This window comes from Heliangelus exortis, chromosome 10 (assembly GCF_036169615.1).
Source record: "Heliangelus exortis chromosome 10, bHelExo1.hap1, whole genome shotgun sequence".
Lineage (NCBI taxonomy): Eukaryota > Metazoa > Chordata > Aves > Apodiformes > Trochilidae > Heliangelus > Heliangelus exortis.
The window spans coordinates 12,009,301-12,027,167 of NC_092431.1; the positions used below are offsets into that span (position 1 = coordinate 12,009,301).

Consider the following 17,867-nt stretch of genomic DNA (forward strand, 5'->3'; position numbering starts at 1 on the left):
AGCAGTAATTCAACAAGAAATAATACATTTCTCCTAATTTATCAAACATAGCCTAGTTGTTTGCATTAGTATGGCCTGAAATCTCAGTTATTTCATCTGTGATCTATTGAAAATCACCATCATCGACTTTGTAGGATTTTTAGCAATGGGGGAAAACTGTCAGTGCTTGTGCCTGCATTTTGTTGTATATGTGTTCACGTATGTGTAAATAATAATGAGAAAGAATAAGTATTAGAACAGGAAGACCCACTTTTTTCTTCTCATCTTTCACTCAGGTTGTGCCCTGGTTTTAATTTAGTTCTGTATGTTTGATAAAAACTCCTAGCTGAACAAATAATTAACCTCAATCTTGATTTTGTGTTCCTTTTTGTCTCCTATTTAATTTCTCAGCAGTAACTTACTGTGTAGTAAATTACAAACAAAATCTATGAGCTCACTCACATTACAGAGTGAGCTATCATTCCAAATAGAGGATTAGTAATGAGCTAATTCTAACAATGATGTAGACATGTTGCATATTGTTTATCTACATTACATTGTTTGTTTGTGTTTTTCTGTCACATACAGACAGTCTGGAATTTTGTTTATTTTCGCTCTTCACCAGACTTTTGTATAGACTAGTACTTTCACTTGACACATCAGCTGCAGTCATAGCAAAGTGATTCCTGACATACCAGAAAGCAATTTTGAACATGTCATATCCAAAAATAAGTTTATTTTTGTACGTGATTGCTTACAGTCCTGCATGACACCTACTGAAATCAATACAGGAGTTCCTGACTACGCATTACGCAATATTTCTATTCAAATATTGGAATAAGTGAAGGGAGTACTTGAAGTATAAAATTACCTTCTAAGGTCTCCATGACAGAATTTGGCTCACTCTTCTTTCTGTATTTACAGAATTACCAGTGACAACAGTGGAAGAATTTAATCATGTACACAGAACAATAGATGGCACAAGAAATTAGTTTTGAAGATTAGGAAGTTTTCCTAACAATTAAAGAAATCTGAAATCATTTGTATCTCTTGTAGATGCCTCCAGAAAGAAAGTTGAAAAGCACAGTGTTCTCACTGTGGATATACAACATTAAACAATGAAAACAGCCTTTCTCTCATCACCCACTCCCCTACAAATCCTGGGTAATGGTCTGGTCCCTGTTGAAGTGGGAAAACACACCACTGGTATCAGTTGGTAAGGAAGGGGGAATGACTGGAAGGGACAGTGCCTTATTTCCATGTGTCTATGGGAAAAGACATGGACGAAAACAATAAATTAGGGATTTGTTAAAAAAATTTCTATTAACTCAACAAAATATTTTGGTTTGCTTTTTTCCTGTAGATTTACACCTGTGTGTAGTAATACCAATGATTTATGAAGGGCAGTAGCCTTATGCCAGACCTTTCCATCTCACAACAAAATCCAATAAAGAACCAGTTTCCCTCTTACAGAAGACACAGAAGATTATTGGTAAAGGTAATTTTTTAGCAGTTTTAAGATATTCTTGATTTTCATGGGATAAATTAATCTAGAAAGAAAGGGTATTTTTACATGTAGCTAATATTAAACCTTTTATTATGTCTGCTGTTTTAACATGTTTTAACATGCTAGTTGCAATGTCTCACTACTCTCCTCATAGGACAGTATAGATATTTACAGCTATGATTAACCTAAACTATTTAAGGCAAAATACAACATTCTCTCCTCAAGCAAAACAACAAATAAAATTTTTAAAAGAAAAGTCAGAATTGAAAAGCCTCTGACAAGCTAATACCTCTGATGTATTTTTCTGTCCAAAGTGCTTCTAGCTTAGTATTTCAACACTGTATCCAGAAAGAGTAAAATGATGCCGCATTATTTGTTTCATATGTATTTTGAAGTCTGTATCAACCTATATCATATGATGAGTCATAATTATGTAGCAAACAAAGCAAGCAAACTAATGAGAAAATGTTTGCTCTGTTGATTAATCAAAATGTTACAATATTCAGACTCCTGGTAGTTACTTTTCTGGATCAAGAAAGAGGTACATTAGTAACAGTAACATGGCTACCTCATAAAACAGAACTTTAAAATAATAGATTTTCATCTCAGTAGGTTATTTTTTCTTTCCAATAGATAAAACTTTTACTTCATCATGAAACTCAGATCTGTGTAAATTGATCTGAGGAAATTGCAAGATGACCAACATTATCTTTGATCATTGCATGTTGATGCTGTATTACCAAGTACCTATTTATTACTCATGACTCAATCTTTATTATTAAGAATCTGTCAATATCTTATTTGCCAGATTATCAGTGTTTCCATTTTTAAATTGACTGGAAAAAACTTTCACTTCATAGGCAGCAAGAAAACTAGTACTTACCAGGATTAAAAAGGATACTAGTTAATTCTTAGTTTCACTGGTTGTCTTCTGCTGTTATATCTTAACACCTCAACATGTGTGCCCAAGGGGCTTCATTCAGTGCTCCCATTAGGGCTCAAGAAGTTCTGAAGAAGAGCGCTTGGATTACTTCTTAGAAAACAGGCCTGACTTAAGTGTATGCACTGGATGCACAAGTTTTCTGGAGTTGAAGATATGGCAGCATCTCAAATTTTTTTAGCTATGTTTTTTTTGGCTCTTTTAGTTGCTAAAGATAACTAATCATGTTGGGAATAGAGCCATTGCAGTAATATCTACTCTGGATTTTCTGCAGTGCTCTGAGGAAACTCACGTTCTTTCGCCTCTATCTTTCCCCTTTATCTTGACACCAACTTACTATGGTGTCAAGCCCCTGGTTAAAGTGCTAATCAAACCTCCAGTACCTCAACACCAAGCTCAACAGCAGAGAACAGGGATCCTGGCCATGACTCCCAATGTCCTCTTCAGCACTTGTCAGGAAGAGGACTGATAAGAACTGACCCTATGAAAGTTATAAACAAGGCCACAGGAGCACAGGGCAACCATAGTACACATACAGTGATCTTATGAAGGACTTTTTTCAGCCCTGTACTGAAGAACACAAATGAAGTGTCTCAACAGAAACTCAAAAAATATATATGTGTTTCTTTTAAATTATGTTCTAGCTGAGGTTGCTGATGGTTAATTCATGTTGTTTACATACAGGCCAGTAATTTTAGTTGCCCTAGTATCTGCCCAAGTCAGAGTCTTTTCTATCCACTCCCACTGTTTAAAAGAGATTAAGTTATACTTGCAAATGCAAGGAAGTAAGGCTGTCCAATGGGTGCTGCTGAGACATGCTGCACAACACCTGCCATATAGACTCAAGATGAGACACACAGGAAAAGAGGGAGAGGAAAACCTCTCAGCCAACTTTTAATAAACTCCAAAAAGCAGAGTGTTTGCACTGCAAATTGCAGTGCTATGCTTGGCCTCTTTTCCTATACCATTCTCATGTGCAGAGATGCTGAGTAATTTCAAACCCTATTTTGTTTTTTACATTTCATGGAGAATAAGCATTGCTACTGTATGTCACTGAATTGCAAACAGAATAGAAATGTCCTCCGCTTCTGCTGTATGTGTGCTGCAGCAGGTTTATGGTATTGGCTAAAGGTGTGCCAGCAGTTTCTTTGGAAACACCTGTGCCCAGAGGTTTGTAATTTGGCTGCAAATGTAGATTTGGAAAAGAGGGATCAGGACTAGAAGTTATCTGTGCCTTTCATCCTGGTGCTGAGTGCTCTGAAATTGCAGGTTTAAAGCAAAGCAAAACATATATTTTGAATTTTGAAAATCTGTAAAAACAACAAGTGTTTTTTTGCCTGCTTTCATTTCCAAGGTATTCAAAAATTGGGCAATGCCACAGGAAAACCCTGCACTGGTAGTTACTTCATCTCTGTTGCTTCGGAGTCAATTACGTAAGTCCAAATCAACATGAGGATCTTCCATTTTGATACATGTTGCATAAGCCCATGTAACCACATTATAGTTCACAGCACTTCAGAACACTAGTGGAGGATTCAGAATACATCTAAAAGAGGCTATTCCAGTTTCAAAATGAAAATAGTTCGTTGTTTCATTGGTTTGCATGAGGTACTTTTAAAAAGCTACCTGCAGTATACGTCAAATTTAACAATAATTGAAATCAATGGAAACTGTTCATTCCTTCCAGGATCAGGCATGGTTGAAATCAAATACATGAGTCACAGAATCACAGAATGTTTTAGGTTGGAAGAAACCTCCATCCAGTCCAACCTTTGACCAACACCATAATCTAACTACTAAACCACGGTCTTAAGGACCAGGTCCAAATGCCTTTTAAATACCTCCATGGATGGTGATTCCACCACTGTCCTGGGCAGACCATTCCAACGCCTGACTACCCTGTTTCCTAACATCCAGTCCTGTTGACTTAAACAAAACTATGGATGACACTCACTGCTATCAATGAATGCTACAGTTCTGACACTTTCCCGAAAACTGTTCTTAGTGTAAAATGGTAATTATTTTCCTCTGCTATTTTAATCTTGAAAAAAGGTGCATCAATCAGAGCTGCTTTAAGAACTATATAGAGAACTTCAGCAGATAACAGTATTTCATACTAAAGCATTCTTACATTAGAAGTTCCATAAATATTATATGTATCAAGTGTGTAATGTGCTGAATTAGTTCCTCTGCAGCCTTGAGAGTCATTATATCAAAGATCAATGGTTTAAGGCTCTGAAAAAGTAAACTTAAATGTTAGGAATGTAACAAGCTCTAAAGGATGGCAGCTGTCTTATGTGGGTACAGAGCTGCAGAAATTGAGGCATCTCATACTATGCAGCTGTAATAAGAATGGCTTCAGAAGAGCTGCTTCTTAGAAGGAAAATACAGATACTCATACCTAATTCTTCATAATACTTTTTTCTTTAACACTATGCTATTAAAAAAAAAAAAAAAAACAACCTTTCAAGACTTTCTGTCAACTGCCTGGACTGTAGTATGTATAACAGGTGGGAGAACAATCTAGTTTTTAGACTATAGGCCTGAGGGCTTATATGGCAAAAATTGTAAATGGTTAGACTCTACAATCTGGTCATTCTGCAAATGTGTATTTCCAGTTGTGCCACTGACTGGTAATGTAACCTCTGGCAAAGACATTTACCCTCTCTTGTATTGTTTCCCCTTTGCAAAATAAGGAAAAATAGTTAGCCCACTTTCTTCAGAGAGCTTTAAATGAGATCTGCATCAACGCAGCATGAATAACATATCATGCAGAATACTGTAACTACATGCCACATAAACACTATGGCAGCAGTTGCTGCTAGGCACTCAAATAGGCCTCTTTTTTGAAGCATAAGCACATTACAGATAAGTTGTTATTAGCAGTAACTAAACTAGTAAATTATGCTGGGCTTATGCTGGCTCTGTGTACAGGGTACTCTTGTACTCATTTATTTTCTTCTACAAATTCCTTGGTTGAGCATGATAATTTATATATATTTGTATTTGGCATATTTGTATTTTGCGTATTTGTTTTCAGGGCATGAAAAAATAATAGTGCCCATTAGTGCTCTCATTTTTAGAAAGAAGGAAATGAAACCACACCACAATATATTATTTGAAACTGTAAAACTGATTTTAGACTGGTACCATACAGTATATTTTTGAAAGTGCTTTTTTAAAAAATTTTCATCAATAGTGTTTAAATATGAAGCAGTTCAGTATATACACGTGCACAATGTTTAGCTAAGTAACTTGGCAGATAAGTCTGAATATTTAAGCTAGAAAAGCTAGGTCAAAGTTAAGGCTTTGAACATGGTATTGTGTTTAGTTACTGCAGGTGCCTGTAACTGAGTATGGGCGTCCTTAGTACATGTACTAAATCAACAGATGAAGTGTGTTTATCTGAATAATCTGGCTTCTAGCTACAAACTGCATCATAACATTGCCTGACTTGCATTTCTGTGTTTCTTGTAAGAACATACTTCAGAATGAATGTTATAATGTTTATTTCTAGTCAAATGCCTTATTTCCATGTTCCACCTTCAGCCATCTCCCTTTCTAACTCTTTTGTATTGCCTCTGTGAATGCTTTTGCCCTGATGATGTCACTGAGAGTTTACCAGAGTCTAACAGAAGCAGGCAACCTTTCAGTTAGAAAGCATTGGCTACTGTCAGTTGCTATGTCCTCCCTCTTAACAGGGACTAACCTGGATTTCCTGTTTCTGGAGAAAAAAGAGCAGCATTCTAGAACGACAGAAGAAACACAGCTAAACCCAAACCATGTAATATTTTTTGCGGGGTTTTTTTTTTTCTTAAATAACATTCCTGATTAACTTATAGGGGATCCTGGAATTTTACTAAGTGCAAGTTTTGGTTCTTGGCAATAAAATGCCACGTTCTTCACTGTAACATACTAGACCAACTCCTCACAAAGTATTTTGGGAACCAGGCTGAAGAATTTTGAAAAACAAGCTATAAATCTTGTGGACCAAATCAAAGGAGCAACTGTGAGACCCTTTCCCAAACTGAGAACAGTTAAAGTGCATGAAGTCTGGATTTTTTCATCTGTGTCTAGTTATCTGTTCTCTCCTCCATGGAATCAGTTGTCTAGTATTCTTTCCAGGGAAACATCTGTAATGCATAACATCGTTCTGTCTTCTTGACTTAGAACATAGCTTTGAAAGCTGCATTTTTTTTAATGCATAAATTATCAATATAGACCTTGCTGCCTCCAAGTGCTCTTTATGTGATATTTTATAACAATATGTATAATTATCACATTATTTGAGTTCTCATCTTTTTTTCACACACTTTCTAGGGCTTTCCTTGAAAGAGAGATCTGAAAGGAAACCGATTTTAAAAAACCAACAAACCAACCAACCAAGAACAAAACAAAAAACAAAAAAACTTCCACAAAAACAAAAGTAATAATCATCATCATCAACTTTAACTTTCTTGCTGACCTTGTGATATTACAAAATACATAAAAGAAAGGGCAAGAAAGAAGGGAACTTTTTTTTTTCCCAACAGTTAGTCTTGGTCATGTTTCATGTAGGTATCGATAGGAAATAATTCTTATTTAGGTAGGAGATAATACCAAAGCGATGCAGGAGGAAATGTGAAGTCATTCAAAACCAGACTGCACATAAATATAGTTAACGCTGTGGAGGGATGCCAGCACTGAGGAAATTTGAAACTGATCAACTGCTCAAGGGCTGAATGCTGAAATTACTTTTCAGTCCTTGTGCACTGAAAACTTCCACTGAAGTAAGTGAGAGTCTCACCAGGAGTGTGTGAGGGGGAAGCAGAGGTCTCTTGGCTGGATTCACAGATGTGATCAAGCACCAGCGCTAACTTGCAAACCCCAATATCCCAGGATGGAGCTGGGGGCAGATAAGGGGGATAGAAAGAAAGAGACACTACACGAGCGCTTCGCGCTGATAGCAAGGCATCCTTTTGTTTTTCCTCTTCTTTTTGCCTCTAAACTTCTGTAGACCAAATGCTTCCCAGAAAAGTGTTCCCGATTACAGAAAGGGGAAGGTGAATCGTGGCTAACTGAATAATGCTAAGGGCACAGCTTCTTAACGCGATTTACCTACCAAATAGCGTTGGAATAAAACCAGGCAGTACATTTGTCTTTGCGGTGCATCAGCTGATGAGAAAGTTTAAACTCTCCTCTCCTTTTGTTGTCACTTTGGCAAAAGCTGCCCGTCCCCCGTTCCCTGATCCCTGCAGCGACGGGTAACCGGGTACGGGACGGAAGGAAGGCCGCCGCCCGGCTCGGGCTCCCGGTCCCGCGGAACCATAGCGCACCCTCAGCCCAAGCGGCCGCTCTCCCCCCGCCCGCCGTCTCGCTCACCTCGCTCCCAGTCGGCATGGCTTCGTTCCGTACGGCCCCGGCCTCTCCCGGGAGCGCACTCCGGCCGCCCCTCGCCTCCGGGCAGGGTGCAGGAGCTGCGGCGGCCCTGCGGCGCCCGGCCCGCCGTCCCCCGCCGCGGGAGGGCGGGCACCGCCGGTGGCCAGGAGCGCTGGACCGCGGAGAAGCCCCCCGTGGGGCAGCCGGCGGGATGCGGCGGGGTCAGAGCGAGGGGCTGTGGGCGGCGAGTGGCCGGGAGGTTGGAGGAGACCAGCCCGAGCCCTCGGGGTCCGGGGATCGTCCCAATTACTAGCGCCACCACGAAGCCGGCGAATGTCATGGTGCCAGTCCCGCCGGCTCGGGTCCATCTCCCACTCTCATCGTGCCCGGGATGCGAAAGTGGAAGGCGGGGCTGCGGTGCCCCACTAATCTCCCAGCGCCGCACACCCCTGCGGCCCTCCCCCGGCTGCGGAGGCAGGGCGAGCGGGGTGCAGAGAGGCGTACTGTCCCCTGCAGCTACCTGCCGCAGCCTTACCCAGCGCGGCCCCGGGCAGCAGCCGCTCCGGTGGAGGTTTAGAGGGGGCCACACATCCACTTCAGCGCCCGCGCCCCTCGGAGCCCTGCCTCAGGGGCTCCCTCCCGCTCTCCCGCCAGCCCCGGGCGCCACCGCCCCGTACCTCCCCGTGCCTTCCCCGCGCGCCTCCGCGGTCCCGCCGCAGCCCTGCAGCCTCCTCCCTCCGCTTCTCTCTCCCTCCCCTACTAACCACCACCGTCTCTGTCCTCGTCCTCGCGGCTGTGGCTCCCCCGACCCTGCCGACAGCCTCACAAAGGGCAGAGGCAGCCCAGGGAAAGCCTGGCCCGGGGTGGGAGCGCGCGGTTTCGCTGAAAGGGACAGAACGGACCCGCACGGCGGCTGGGGAGGAAGAGGGATGGAGAGAGCCCCAGACGTGCCTGCGGGAAACAAAGGGGCTGGAAACAAATTCCGCGAAATGTCTTCGAGGGTTTAGTTTTATTCAAGCCCCGTGTGCTTTGAATAGTAATCTGCTTATTCTCGGCCGCTGAGGAGTTCTGCATGACCTGATCATCCCTGGTTTCCTCTTTCTACCAGGATGGCTGCCACTTACTTTTGCCTCTTCGTCTCATATTGTTCAGTTGTTAGTTTGAGCTTGTTTTGTTTTGTTTTGTTTGTTCTTTTTAATTTAGCACTGTTTTTAATCTATGCATTTGATATTTTGCGAAGTCCAGCTTTTACTGATAGTGTGCACACATTTACTTTGCACTTCATCTGTAGCATGAGTCTGTAGAGTCTCCTCTCCATAGGATCTTTTTTCCTCTCCAATTTTTTGACTGAGAAGTGTCTATGTGGTTTCTTGGTGAGCACATCTGTATTTCCACAGCCTTGCATTGTGATTAAGGTCTGAAAGAGAGCGTGCTCTCGGCTTTTCTTGCAGGATACCATGGATCTCCAGCAAACAGTGGCCTTTCCTTCAGTGGCCTCTAAACTGATCAGAAGGTGAAAAATGCAACTATTCATTTAAGCTTTTGTTTATAAGAACAAAATAGCCCCCAGTGTTAAGTAAAAGCAAGACCCACAGTGTTTGGTATTACCTGTATCATTTTAGTTCTGGTCATCTGTGATTTACTTATTATTGCGACATTACAGTTAGTATCTTAATCACTCACAAAGTTAGAGAATACTCTGCTGGGGTTTCTACAGCAGCATGATAACTATGCTATCACATGTTGCACTTTTTGAATATAAGAACACAGACTGTTCATTCTTTCTGAGCTTTCCTCTGGGTATATGTATATGCATTAGTTTAAAAACTGTCAGGACTAGCAAGAGTTTGATTTGTTGGTTATTTTTGTTTGTTTGTTTTTTGTTTTATATATTTGAATATATGCAATACGTTAGCCTGAAAGCAACTCATTATGGCCATTTTGAAATTGTGTGAAAATTTGTTGCTGTCATGACTAGTTGGCTGCTTTTATCCTTTGGAAGGACAAGCGAAAAGCATGCTCAGCCTAGCTTTTTAAAGCTTCATTGCCTAATAAACACTTTTTGGCATCACAGTAACAGCAGTGTTTCATTTTCCTTGACCTAGGCTCTTTTTTTTTTCTGCCTCTTGCCTGGAAGTGGAAGTTCTGCTGATCAGTACATGAGGAAGAGAACAGATGAGTATGATGCAAAACACTTCAGGCAAAGCTTTGAGCCTGGTACTTGTTAATGTATTCTGATTTCATTTGTCTCCTCTAGCTGTGTGGGCCAGCAGGAGTATTACATGCAGAACTTACATAAGAACTTTCTATGCTTATGTAGGGTGGAAGTGCTTGGGGCTGGACAATGGTACTAGGCAGGAGGTGAGGGGGCTACACAGGGATAAAGTAACTATAATTATAAGAGAAGCATCAAGTATCAAAAAGCAGTTGTTATAATGATTCCCCCTCAAGACAGGGTTCAGATATAATCAGATGATCCACATGTACAGATTGACTCTTGAACATTATATTTTTTTACCATTATTATTATTTTTTATATATTCATATATGAAGAATGAGCCTTACTTTGTTTTATTGAGCATAAATTAGATTTCACTGTAATAAGAGGTCTGTTAATGCTACAGAAAATAATGCTTCTGTTAGAATTTACAGATTAGGGACTTGGTCTGGCTGCCATTCAAGAAATTGATGATAGTTTAATTGTAAGTACAGCATCCCTTTCCTAATAAATACTGGAGCCAATGCAGTTTGTTTTCCTATGATGTATGCTTTGCACTTAGGTTGCAGCTTCTGTCTTGGCTAGAGCATTTATAAGTGTCTGCCCCATATGGTTTCTCTTGTGTTTGAATTGTGTGAGCTCATGTTGCAGTTTTTCCTTTGGCTGTGGCACTTACCAGTACTGTGTATAAAATCACTCTCATCTGCTTGACTACTTTTATTACAGTTGTAGGAAATTCATTGTCTGTGTGACTTCTGCCTCTGTCACATTTCTCACAATAGGTGAAAAGTTAGTCGGAAGAGCAAAGACAAAGCAGCAGTTGCATGGCTAAGTGTCTTTTTGAGAAGCTTGATTCTTTTTGGTATCACACTTAAAGTCACAGTAAGAATTACAAGTGTGCCTAAAATGAAACTGCACTATGTTTTAAATGTGGACTTTACCTTCAATCTTTATACACAACAAACAAAGGGTTATTACTCTGATATGGCTAATACAGCTTTAAAAACATGCCAAGGATGAGATATTCTTAGCGCATTTGGTTGCCTTAAAAAGTTTTGTCTCTGCTGTACAAAACTGTTTAAAACTAATTCACAAATTGAATTAGAAAGGGAAAGAAAGAAAACCATGTTTGTTCACTTAGCAAAAATAAGCAACTGTGGAAACCTCAGAAGGTCTCAATGGATCTGGATATTATGTACAACCTTGAATCTAAAATTATAGTATTCAACCTAACAGAAAAATTATCACAAAATGTTAAGAAAACAATAAATTTTTGGAAACTGTTCTAGTTATACTCCTATGGTAGAATTGCAGGATTTAAAGTCAGCAATCTCTGTTTAACAAGGATTGCATTTTTATATGAAAGGAAAGTCTTGTTTTGGTCTTCCATTAAGATGACATTACCATGAGTGAGCTGACTCCAGATGAAATACATAGCAATTCTCTCTTTGCAAAACATTTTCAATACTTAATCTTAGCATTTAATTGTACCTTTTATGCTCAGAAGTAGTACCTATTGACAGCAAACCCATGGAAGTCTATGGAATCATCCTCTTGACTGAAGTTTGCAAACTTGTGTATCTGACAGCTTCCAAGAGAGTACTTGTAGGAAATAATTTACTAGAATAGGTCTTAATTTCTCTACAGTTCCACGGGGTTGACTGTGTTTTTCTGTTCTGACATTTGACAGCTCCAATACCAAACTGCTGATAAACAACGAATAATAAATAATTCCTAGGTATGAGCTGCTCTGGTGTCTCCACCCCCATCTCAATCTCTTCTCCACCCCCTACCCTTCCACCTCACTGTCTTTCTGTGGATAGATTTCTCAGGTTATCTGAGAAATGGAAATTTTAGAAATACTCTCATAATACAGCAGCAGCATGGGTTCTTCATATATGCAAGACCTAAAAGGAAACTTACACAAGAGCTGCCTTTATCCTAATAGCTTCCTAGAAGCACTTGGTAGTTCCTCCCTTTTGCTGACTCTGAGTCCAGGTGATGCAATATATGAGCAATTCCCCCAGGAAATAAGTACAAGTACAAAGCAGAGAGGGTGTAGACAAACAGCCAGACACAACATGTTGCACTAAAATGATTTTGACTATCCATCTAGTAATCTCTTACAAGTATTTTTTTGCAAAATAAAGTATGCTGGAGTAAATAGAACAGCTGCTGGGATCAGTGAAAAACTTACACACATGACCTAGTCAGCACTGAGTGAGATCAAACAGATCAAGTAGACGGGGTCTGAAATCAGCAGTAGGAGAGAAAGCAAGGCTTCACACAAAGGAGATTTCTGTGTGCAAAATGGGCCACAGAAAGTATGTTGTAATGAGTTAACATTTTTAGGATATAAGTCAGTGCTCTTTATTTGAAATCCTGCCAAGTCTGGCTCAAAATTAATTTGGGTTTGTGCGTCTATGAAAGAGAATAGGCCTTTTGTCTGCAATTATACATAAGCTTTGTAGAGTGACCCTGCATTACACAGGATGTAACTGAAGAGCCTGTAATTGATGAGGTTTCCATTACCATATAACACTGTGAGCCCAGTAATGAGATAATAGAAAAACCTTTTTCAAAGTGTTAAGTACAAGCTGAGTTCATATTATAAGGCAATAAGAAGCCCGATTTCCTGGAACAAGGCAGTTTGCTATTTGATTTCCAGTGATAATTCAATGCACAGGTGCATATATGTGTGAAACATCAGGCTACAAAGACACAAAGAAATAACAGCATTTAAACTGAAAAGTAAACTGAATCATGAAAAACTTGTGACCACTTTTTTGCTTAATACAGTGAACAGAAAATTACTGTTTCAACTGCATTTTGACATATCCCGAGTAACTATGTATCATTCAAAAAATATCATAGTTTTGCACAGATATGTGTCCTTATTTTTAGTGGGTACACATCCACATGGTAGGAAGTCTCCATGTCTAAAGCATGTTACCTGAGGACCATGTGTAAAACTTTGGAGGACTGAAGATATGGCTTGTTGATGCTGTTGCTACTATTTCAGCAACCCCCATGAACATACAGCTAGTACAATGTAGAGCCTTATTTGTGCAGTTGCAATCTAATGGTGTTTGAGGCTGTCTTGTCTCTTCTTTCCATGAGCAACCTCCAAGCACTCCTTTATGTTCCTCTTCCAGGACTATATATTATATGTAATGCCATGTGGCTGAGTGAGGAGTGAGGCTCCAGTGTGAGAGCAGGACTGTCCCAGTGCAACTGTGTAAATGCATCAGAGGTGCTGCTTTATTTCCAGATGCTTGGAATAGGAAGAAAATGCAGCATCACTAGGTGAAAGATGATTTTTTGTAGCTTCTCTATAAACAGTATATTTAAAGAGGCAAGGATATGCCAAGGACGATACTTTGCATAAATTGAATGGAAAATGGTATTTGTTAACAAAAAATGGAACTTCAGTTCCGAACCTGACTACATTGGATATATGTGAGGTTTGGTACTTGATTCATTGAGTCTGTCCTTCAAGGGAAGCTCTGTATGTGATTCATTCAGTGCTTATGCTGGAGAAACAACCCACTCAAAAAAACCCAAAACACATAAATTGGCAGGCTACACCTTTGTAAAAGTATTTAATATTTGTGGCAATAATTAACATTTTGGTTTAGTGCTAAGTGAGAAATGATGAGAAAAAAATATTAGTGTTTTCATCAGAAAACATACGTTTTAGACTATTTTTTATGTATAAAGTATCCTTTACAAATTACTCAACATTAGGTAAGCCTGCTACAGAGTGTGTCAAGAACTTATTTGTTCAAAACAACCACTGTCAGTGAGGACAACAGGTTCATAGGGCTGAGATATATGACCTTCAACAATTTCCTCTGACATTCATGGTGTAGAAGGTTCCGGGGGTAAATATAAATATATAAATGCTTTATAAGTATAGCTGTTTAAATAATCCATATAGCCCTCTTCCAATAATTTATGCCTGGAATGGTAGCAGGTGTGTTCTCTTTATTCAGAGTTAATCTTCTGAAACCATTTCCTAATAATATCTATTTTAGAATTTTGCATTTCATTGTTGAAGTGTAAGTGCAATGAGAATCACAAACCACAGAAAAATAAGTCAAGCAGGGTTGGTTTGTGTTTTCTTCCATCTAATCCAAGTGCCACCTTCCTACTAGCAGCAATGGAACAAGGCATTCCTAATATTTCTGCAGGAATTTCTCAATGTTCTGCACAAAATCCAATGTACAAAAGCATTGTACATAAAATGTTTTTTGTTTCAGAGGGATGCAGAAATTACTTTAGTATTGAGCTACATACATGCAATGACCCTTAAATTATCTGATTCATCTTCATTAACATAAGATTCTGTTCCTGGGACTGAGAAAGGATAAAGTGGGTTACAGCTATATTTTTACATTTATGCCTAATGCAATCATGTATAGACAAATATTTGTTGGAGCAGGAAGAGTTTTATCTTAACATGCTATACACAATGAATTTCTAAATGTTTTTGATTCTGAAAACTTCAGATTTACGCTTAGCATGAAGATGTTTCAGTCTACAAAGAGAAATGCAAAGCAAGACATGGTCTTTTTTCCTTCTTTCCTCTCCTTTATATGTATACAACTATAGTCTGTCCCAAATGTTTTATTTCTTTAATAAAATATTTTTTATGGAAAGCATCAGAGTAACTTCCTTCTCTAGGATTTACCTACAAGCAAACTTCAAGGGTAAGATTTTAAATATTTCCTTACTGCCTTCTCTCTGTACTTCTGGTACTCCTGAAGCTGTAGCTGCACATTTGCTACAAAATAAGTCAAACTGGATTAAAAGGTCAGACAGATCTTTTTCTGATATGGTTTGTTCCACAGACACATAGAAAGCACAGCAGATAGTGAACTTGCATCAATGTAGAAATAAGTGGCAGATCTGGGAGCTGTTTAACTTAACTTAAGAAAGCCTTGAGATGTAGATACAGAAAAATGGAGTATTCATAGAAGCCACAGTTAAGTGGTAACACTGTAAATGCTCCAGAAAATATATAAGTAAATAGGAGGCTGGGAAAAGAAGATAAACATGAAATTCAGGGATATGTTTTTAAATATCCTGTGCAAATAACATGCTGATGCAAGATATTTCATCTTTGGAACTATCTATGGAAAACAAATTATAATTAAAACAAATCTAAAATTGAAAGTACAGTACTGAGTATATCAGGTAATATATAAAGATGAGTTTTCTGAAATTCAAAGACTTTGGACATATGAGGTTTTCAGTATTTAAAACTACCATATATTGTAATGCTCTGTATAGTACATTATCTAGTCATCTTTATTGCTATTTAGTACAAACAAAGCAGCTCTGAAACAAAGTAAGGGTACTATAATCACATGAAATACGCAAAATACCATATTTAAATATAAAAATGTATGTAATTGTTTTGCAAACATGACAAGACAACTTCTGAGTGCAAAATGAAACTATAATTTCAGTATCTTGTGTGAGGAACATAGGGAAAGCAGGAGAGTAATATGTGATATTTTCTGATCTCAGTGCTTACGTACTTAAGTCTTTAAGTCAGTGAATGCCAGGCATATGGAAATCTGTGTCTTTGTTATTCAAAGCATAACATGTTCACACTTCTTTAACACTTTGATTTATAATAATAAAGCCAGAAGATGTCAAATAATTAGATTTGTACTGCTCTTCAGAGAAGTAGATCACATTCAGCTCAGTGATAGAACAAATATTGTTGAAGTTCATGGAGTTACTAGAGATTTGCTCTTGCCTCTCAAAGGGAGCAGTGTTAAAATGGGAAAGGGGGCCAATTTGGGAGCAGTTTTACAATGAGAAGGAGTAAATACAGGGCTAGATACAACACAACATAAAGCTGGAATTCCTCCGCTCTTCATATTCTCTTTGTTGAGGCATATGCACAGATATTTCAGTTTAAAAGCCAGTTGTATTTTAACAGATTCTCGGAACACAGTGGAAAGCCAGGAAAGCTTGGTCTCCCAAGTGAAGTGGGACTTTGGGACTAAGGGCACTGTTTTGGATAAATTTTTTTCCAATTTAGAAGGAGGATTGTAAATTGATTGACATGATTGATTGAATCTGGCAAAAGAAAGAATGTGTTAATCTTTTTGTTAAATACAGATATAGCTGTTGGCAAGCTATGTAGGCACCTGTAGCATGCAACATAGCATGTCTGAAATCACATATGCCTAGGATCTAAATCTTGATTGATCTAAATCTTACCTTTTACTATAGAAATGAACACTATGAGAAGAGAAGAGTAGAGAGAAGTAGAATATTTCCATTGGAATGGACCTACAACGTTTGTGGTGGTGTGTTTATGAAGGCTAGCTAAGGACAGGCAGAACTGTCATAATAAAAACTATGCTGCTATAAGTTACTTTTAGGAGATTTTTAAACAAAATTTGAACTGCTACCATGAATTTGCATAGATCCATAGCTGCAGTGTCTTTGCAAGGTGCTCAGAGTTGGATTTGCCGTCTTGCAGGGACACGTCCTGAGGGAGAGGTGGAAAATCATGCACAGCCACAACCGCTGGGTGTTGTGGTTAGTCATATATTCAAAGTATGCCCCATAGATGAGGTTAACAGCTTTTAAAGGTATTTTTAAATCACAAAATCCAGGTACTTGACTAAAAGCATGGGGAAGAGCAACATGAGAGTGGGAGGGTGTGATGTTAGTCCATGTTTTTTCTATTAATCTCAAATGGAAGAATTTATCTTTTATTTAATCTGTTTGGTCCATTTGGTGCTTTTAATGTATAAATTTATTGCACATCTAATAGGGCATAATTTGTTTGAAGTTTATGATGTGAAAACCAAGAGAGAACAGTGGTAAATTAAGCAGCTTGAGCAGTCATTTCTTCTCACATAAAAGAAGCAAGCAGTTTTTTTGCCAAATGGAGTAGACTAGACTTGAATTTATGTCAGTATAACACAAGTTCTAAACAGGTGTGAACTTCTACCATTATTTGTATTTTATAATATAACGCTTAAATTAAACAAAGGGGCATAGAATGTCTGCTTATTCCATTGGGAGACAACTGCTTGAGGTTGGAAATAGATATAAGTATGCTGGGAGACAAAATTCAAGTTAAAAATTATCCCAATAGTAGAAATAATTAAAAAGATTGAATGCATGTCAATAAAGAGAAGTAAAAGATACTGTTCTCAGGAATCATCAGTTAAATAAAAACAGGATGATAAACAATTCGCTTCATAGATCTGAAGGGAAGTATCTGGATCACAGTTGAATGTTATTCAACAAAGTCGTAAGTTGAAAAAAAAACCAAACAACAACCCCCGCCTCCCCAAAAAAAACAGCTGTAGAAAGATCCCTGAACAGGGTAATAGGCTACAGCATATGCTACACCACATCTGTATTTCAGACAGCTTTGCAAAGGCTCCATCTGCAGTTGAATGCCTAGTGTGAGGAACAGTCATTCACAGGGGAACTGGCTTGATTAGATAAGTTTCCAGCACTGCAGATTTGTGGGTTTGCCATCTCATCAGAGATGACATCAGAGTATGAGGTTGGATTAGACGATTCCATTCTATTTTGATCATTCCATTATAAGATTTAAGACCACAGAGAATGTAATTAAACCACTAATACCAGTGACCAAACCCAAACCTCTAGATTGGACAGTGTAGTGTGTGTACTTGTGTAGGTCTTGACTTCAGACTGGCAGAATTTGGCCTGATAATTAACAGAAAAAGGCTGCACACAGGATTCAGAGGGCCAAAACCATAGTATACACAGAGCAAGGATTATTTTGCAAAAATACAAGCTTTTAAAATTTTGGAACAGCATATGTATCTAGTGTAACATAGTTTATAGCCATTGGT

At 38.7% G+C, this 17,867-nt stretch overlaps 1 protein-coding gene across 1 annotated transcript in view; it reads right to left on the bottom strand.

The window, feature by feature from the left end:
* Positions 1-8,331, bottom strand: part of PRSS12 (serine protease 12) — a 40,807-nt gene extending 32,476 nt beyond the window's left edge. Inside the window, exon 1 of the mRNA XM_071753495.1 lies at positions 7,788-8,331. Coding sequence (XP_071609596.1) covers positions 7,788-8,124 — 337 coding nt within the window. The 5' untranslated portion in view covers positions 8,125-8,331. The remainder of the gene's footprint in view (positions 1-7,787) is intronic.
* Positions 8,332-17,867: the final 9,536 nt, after the last annotated feature.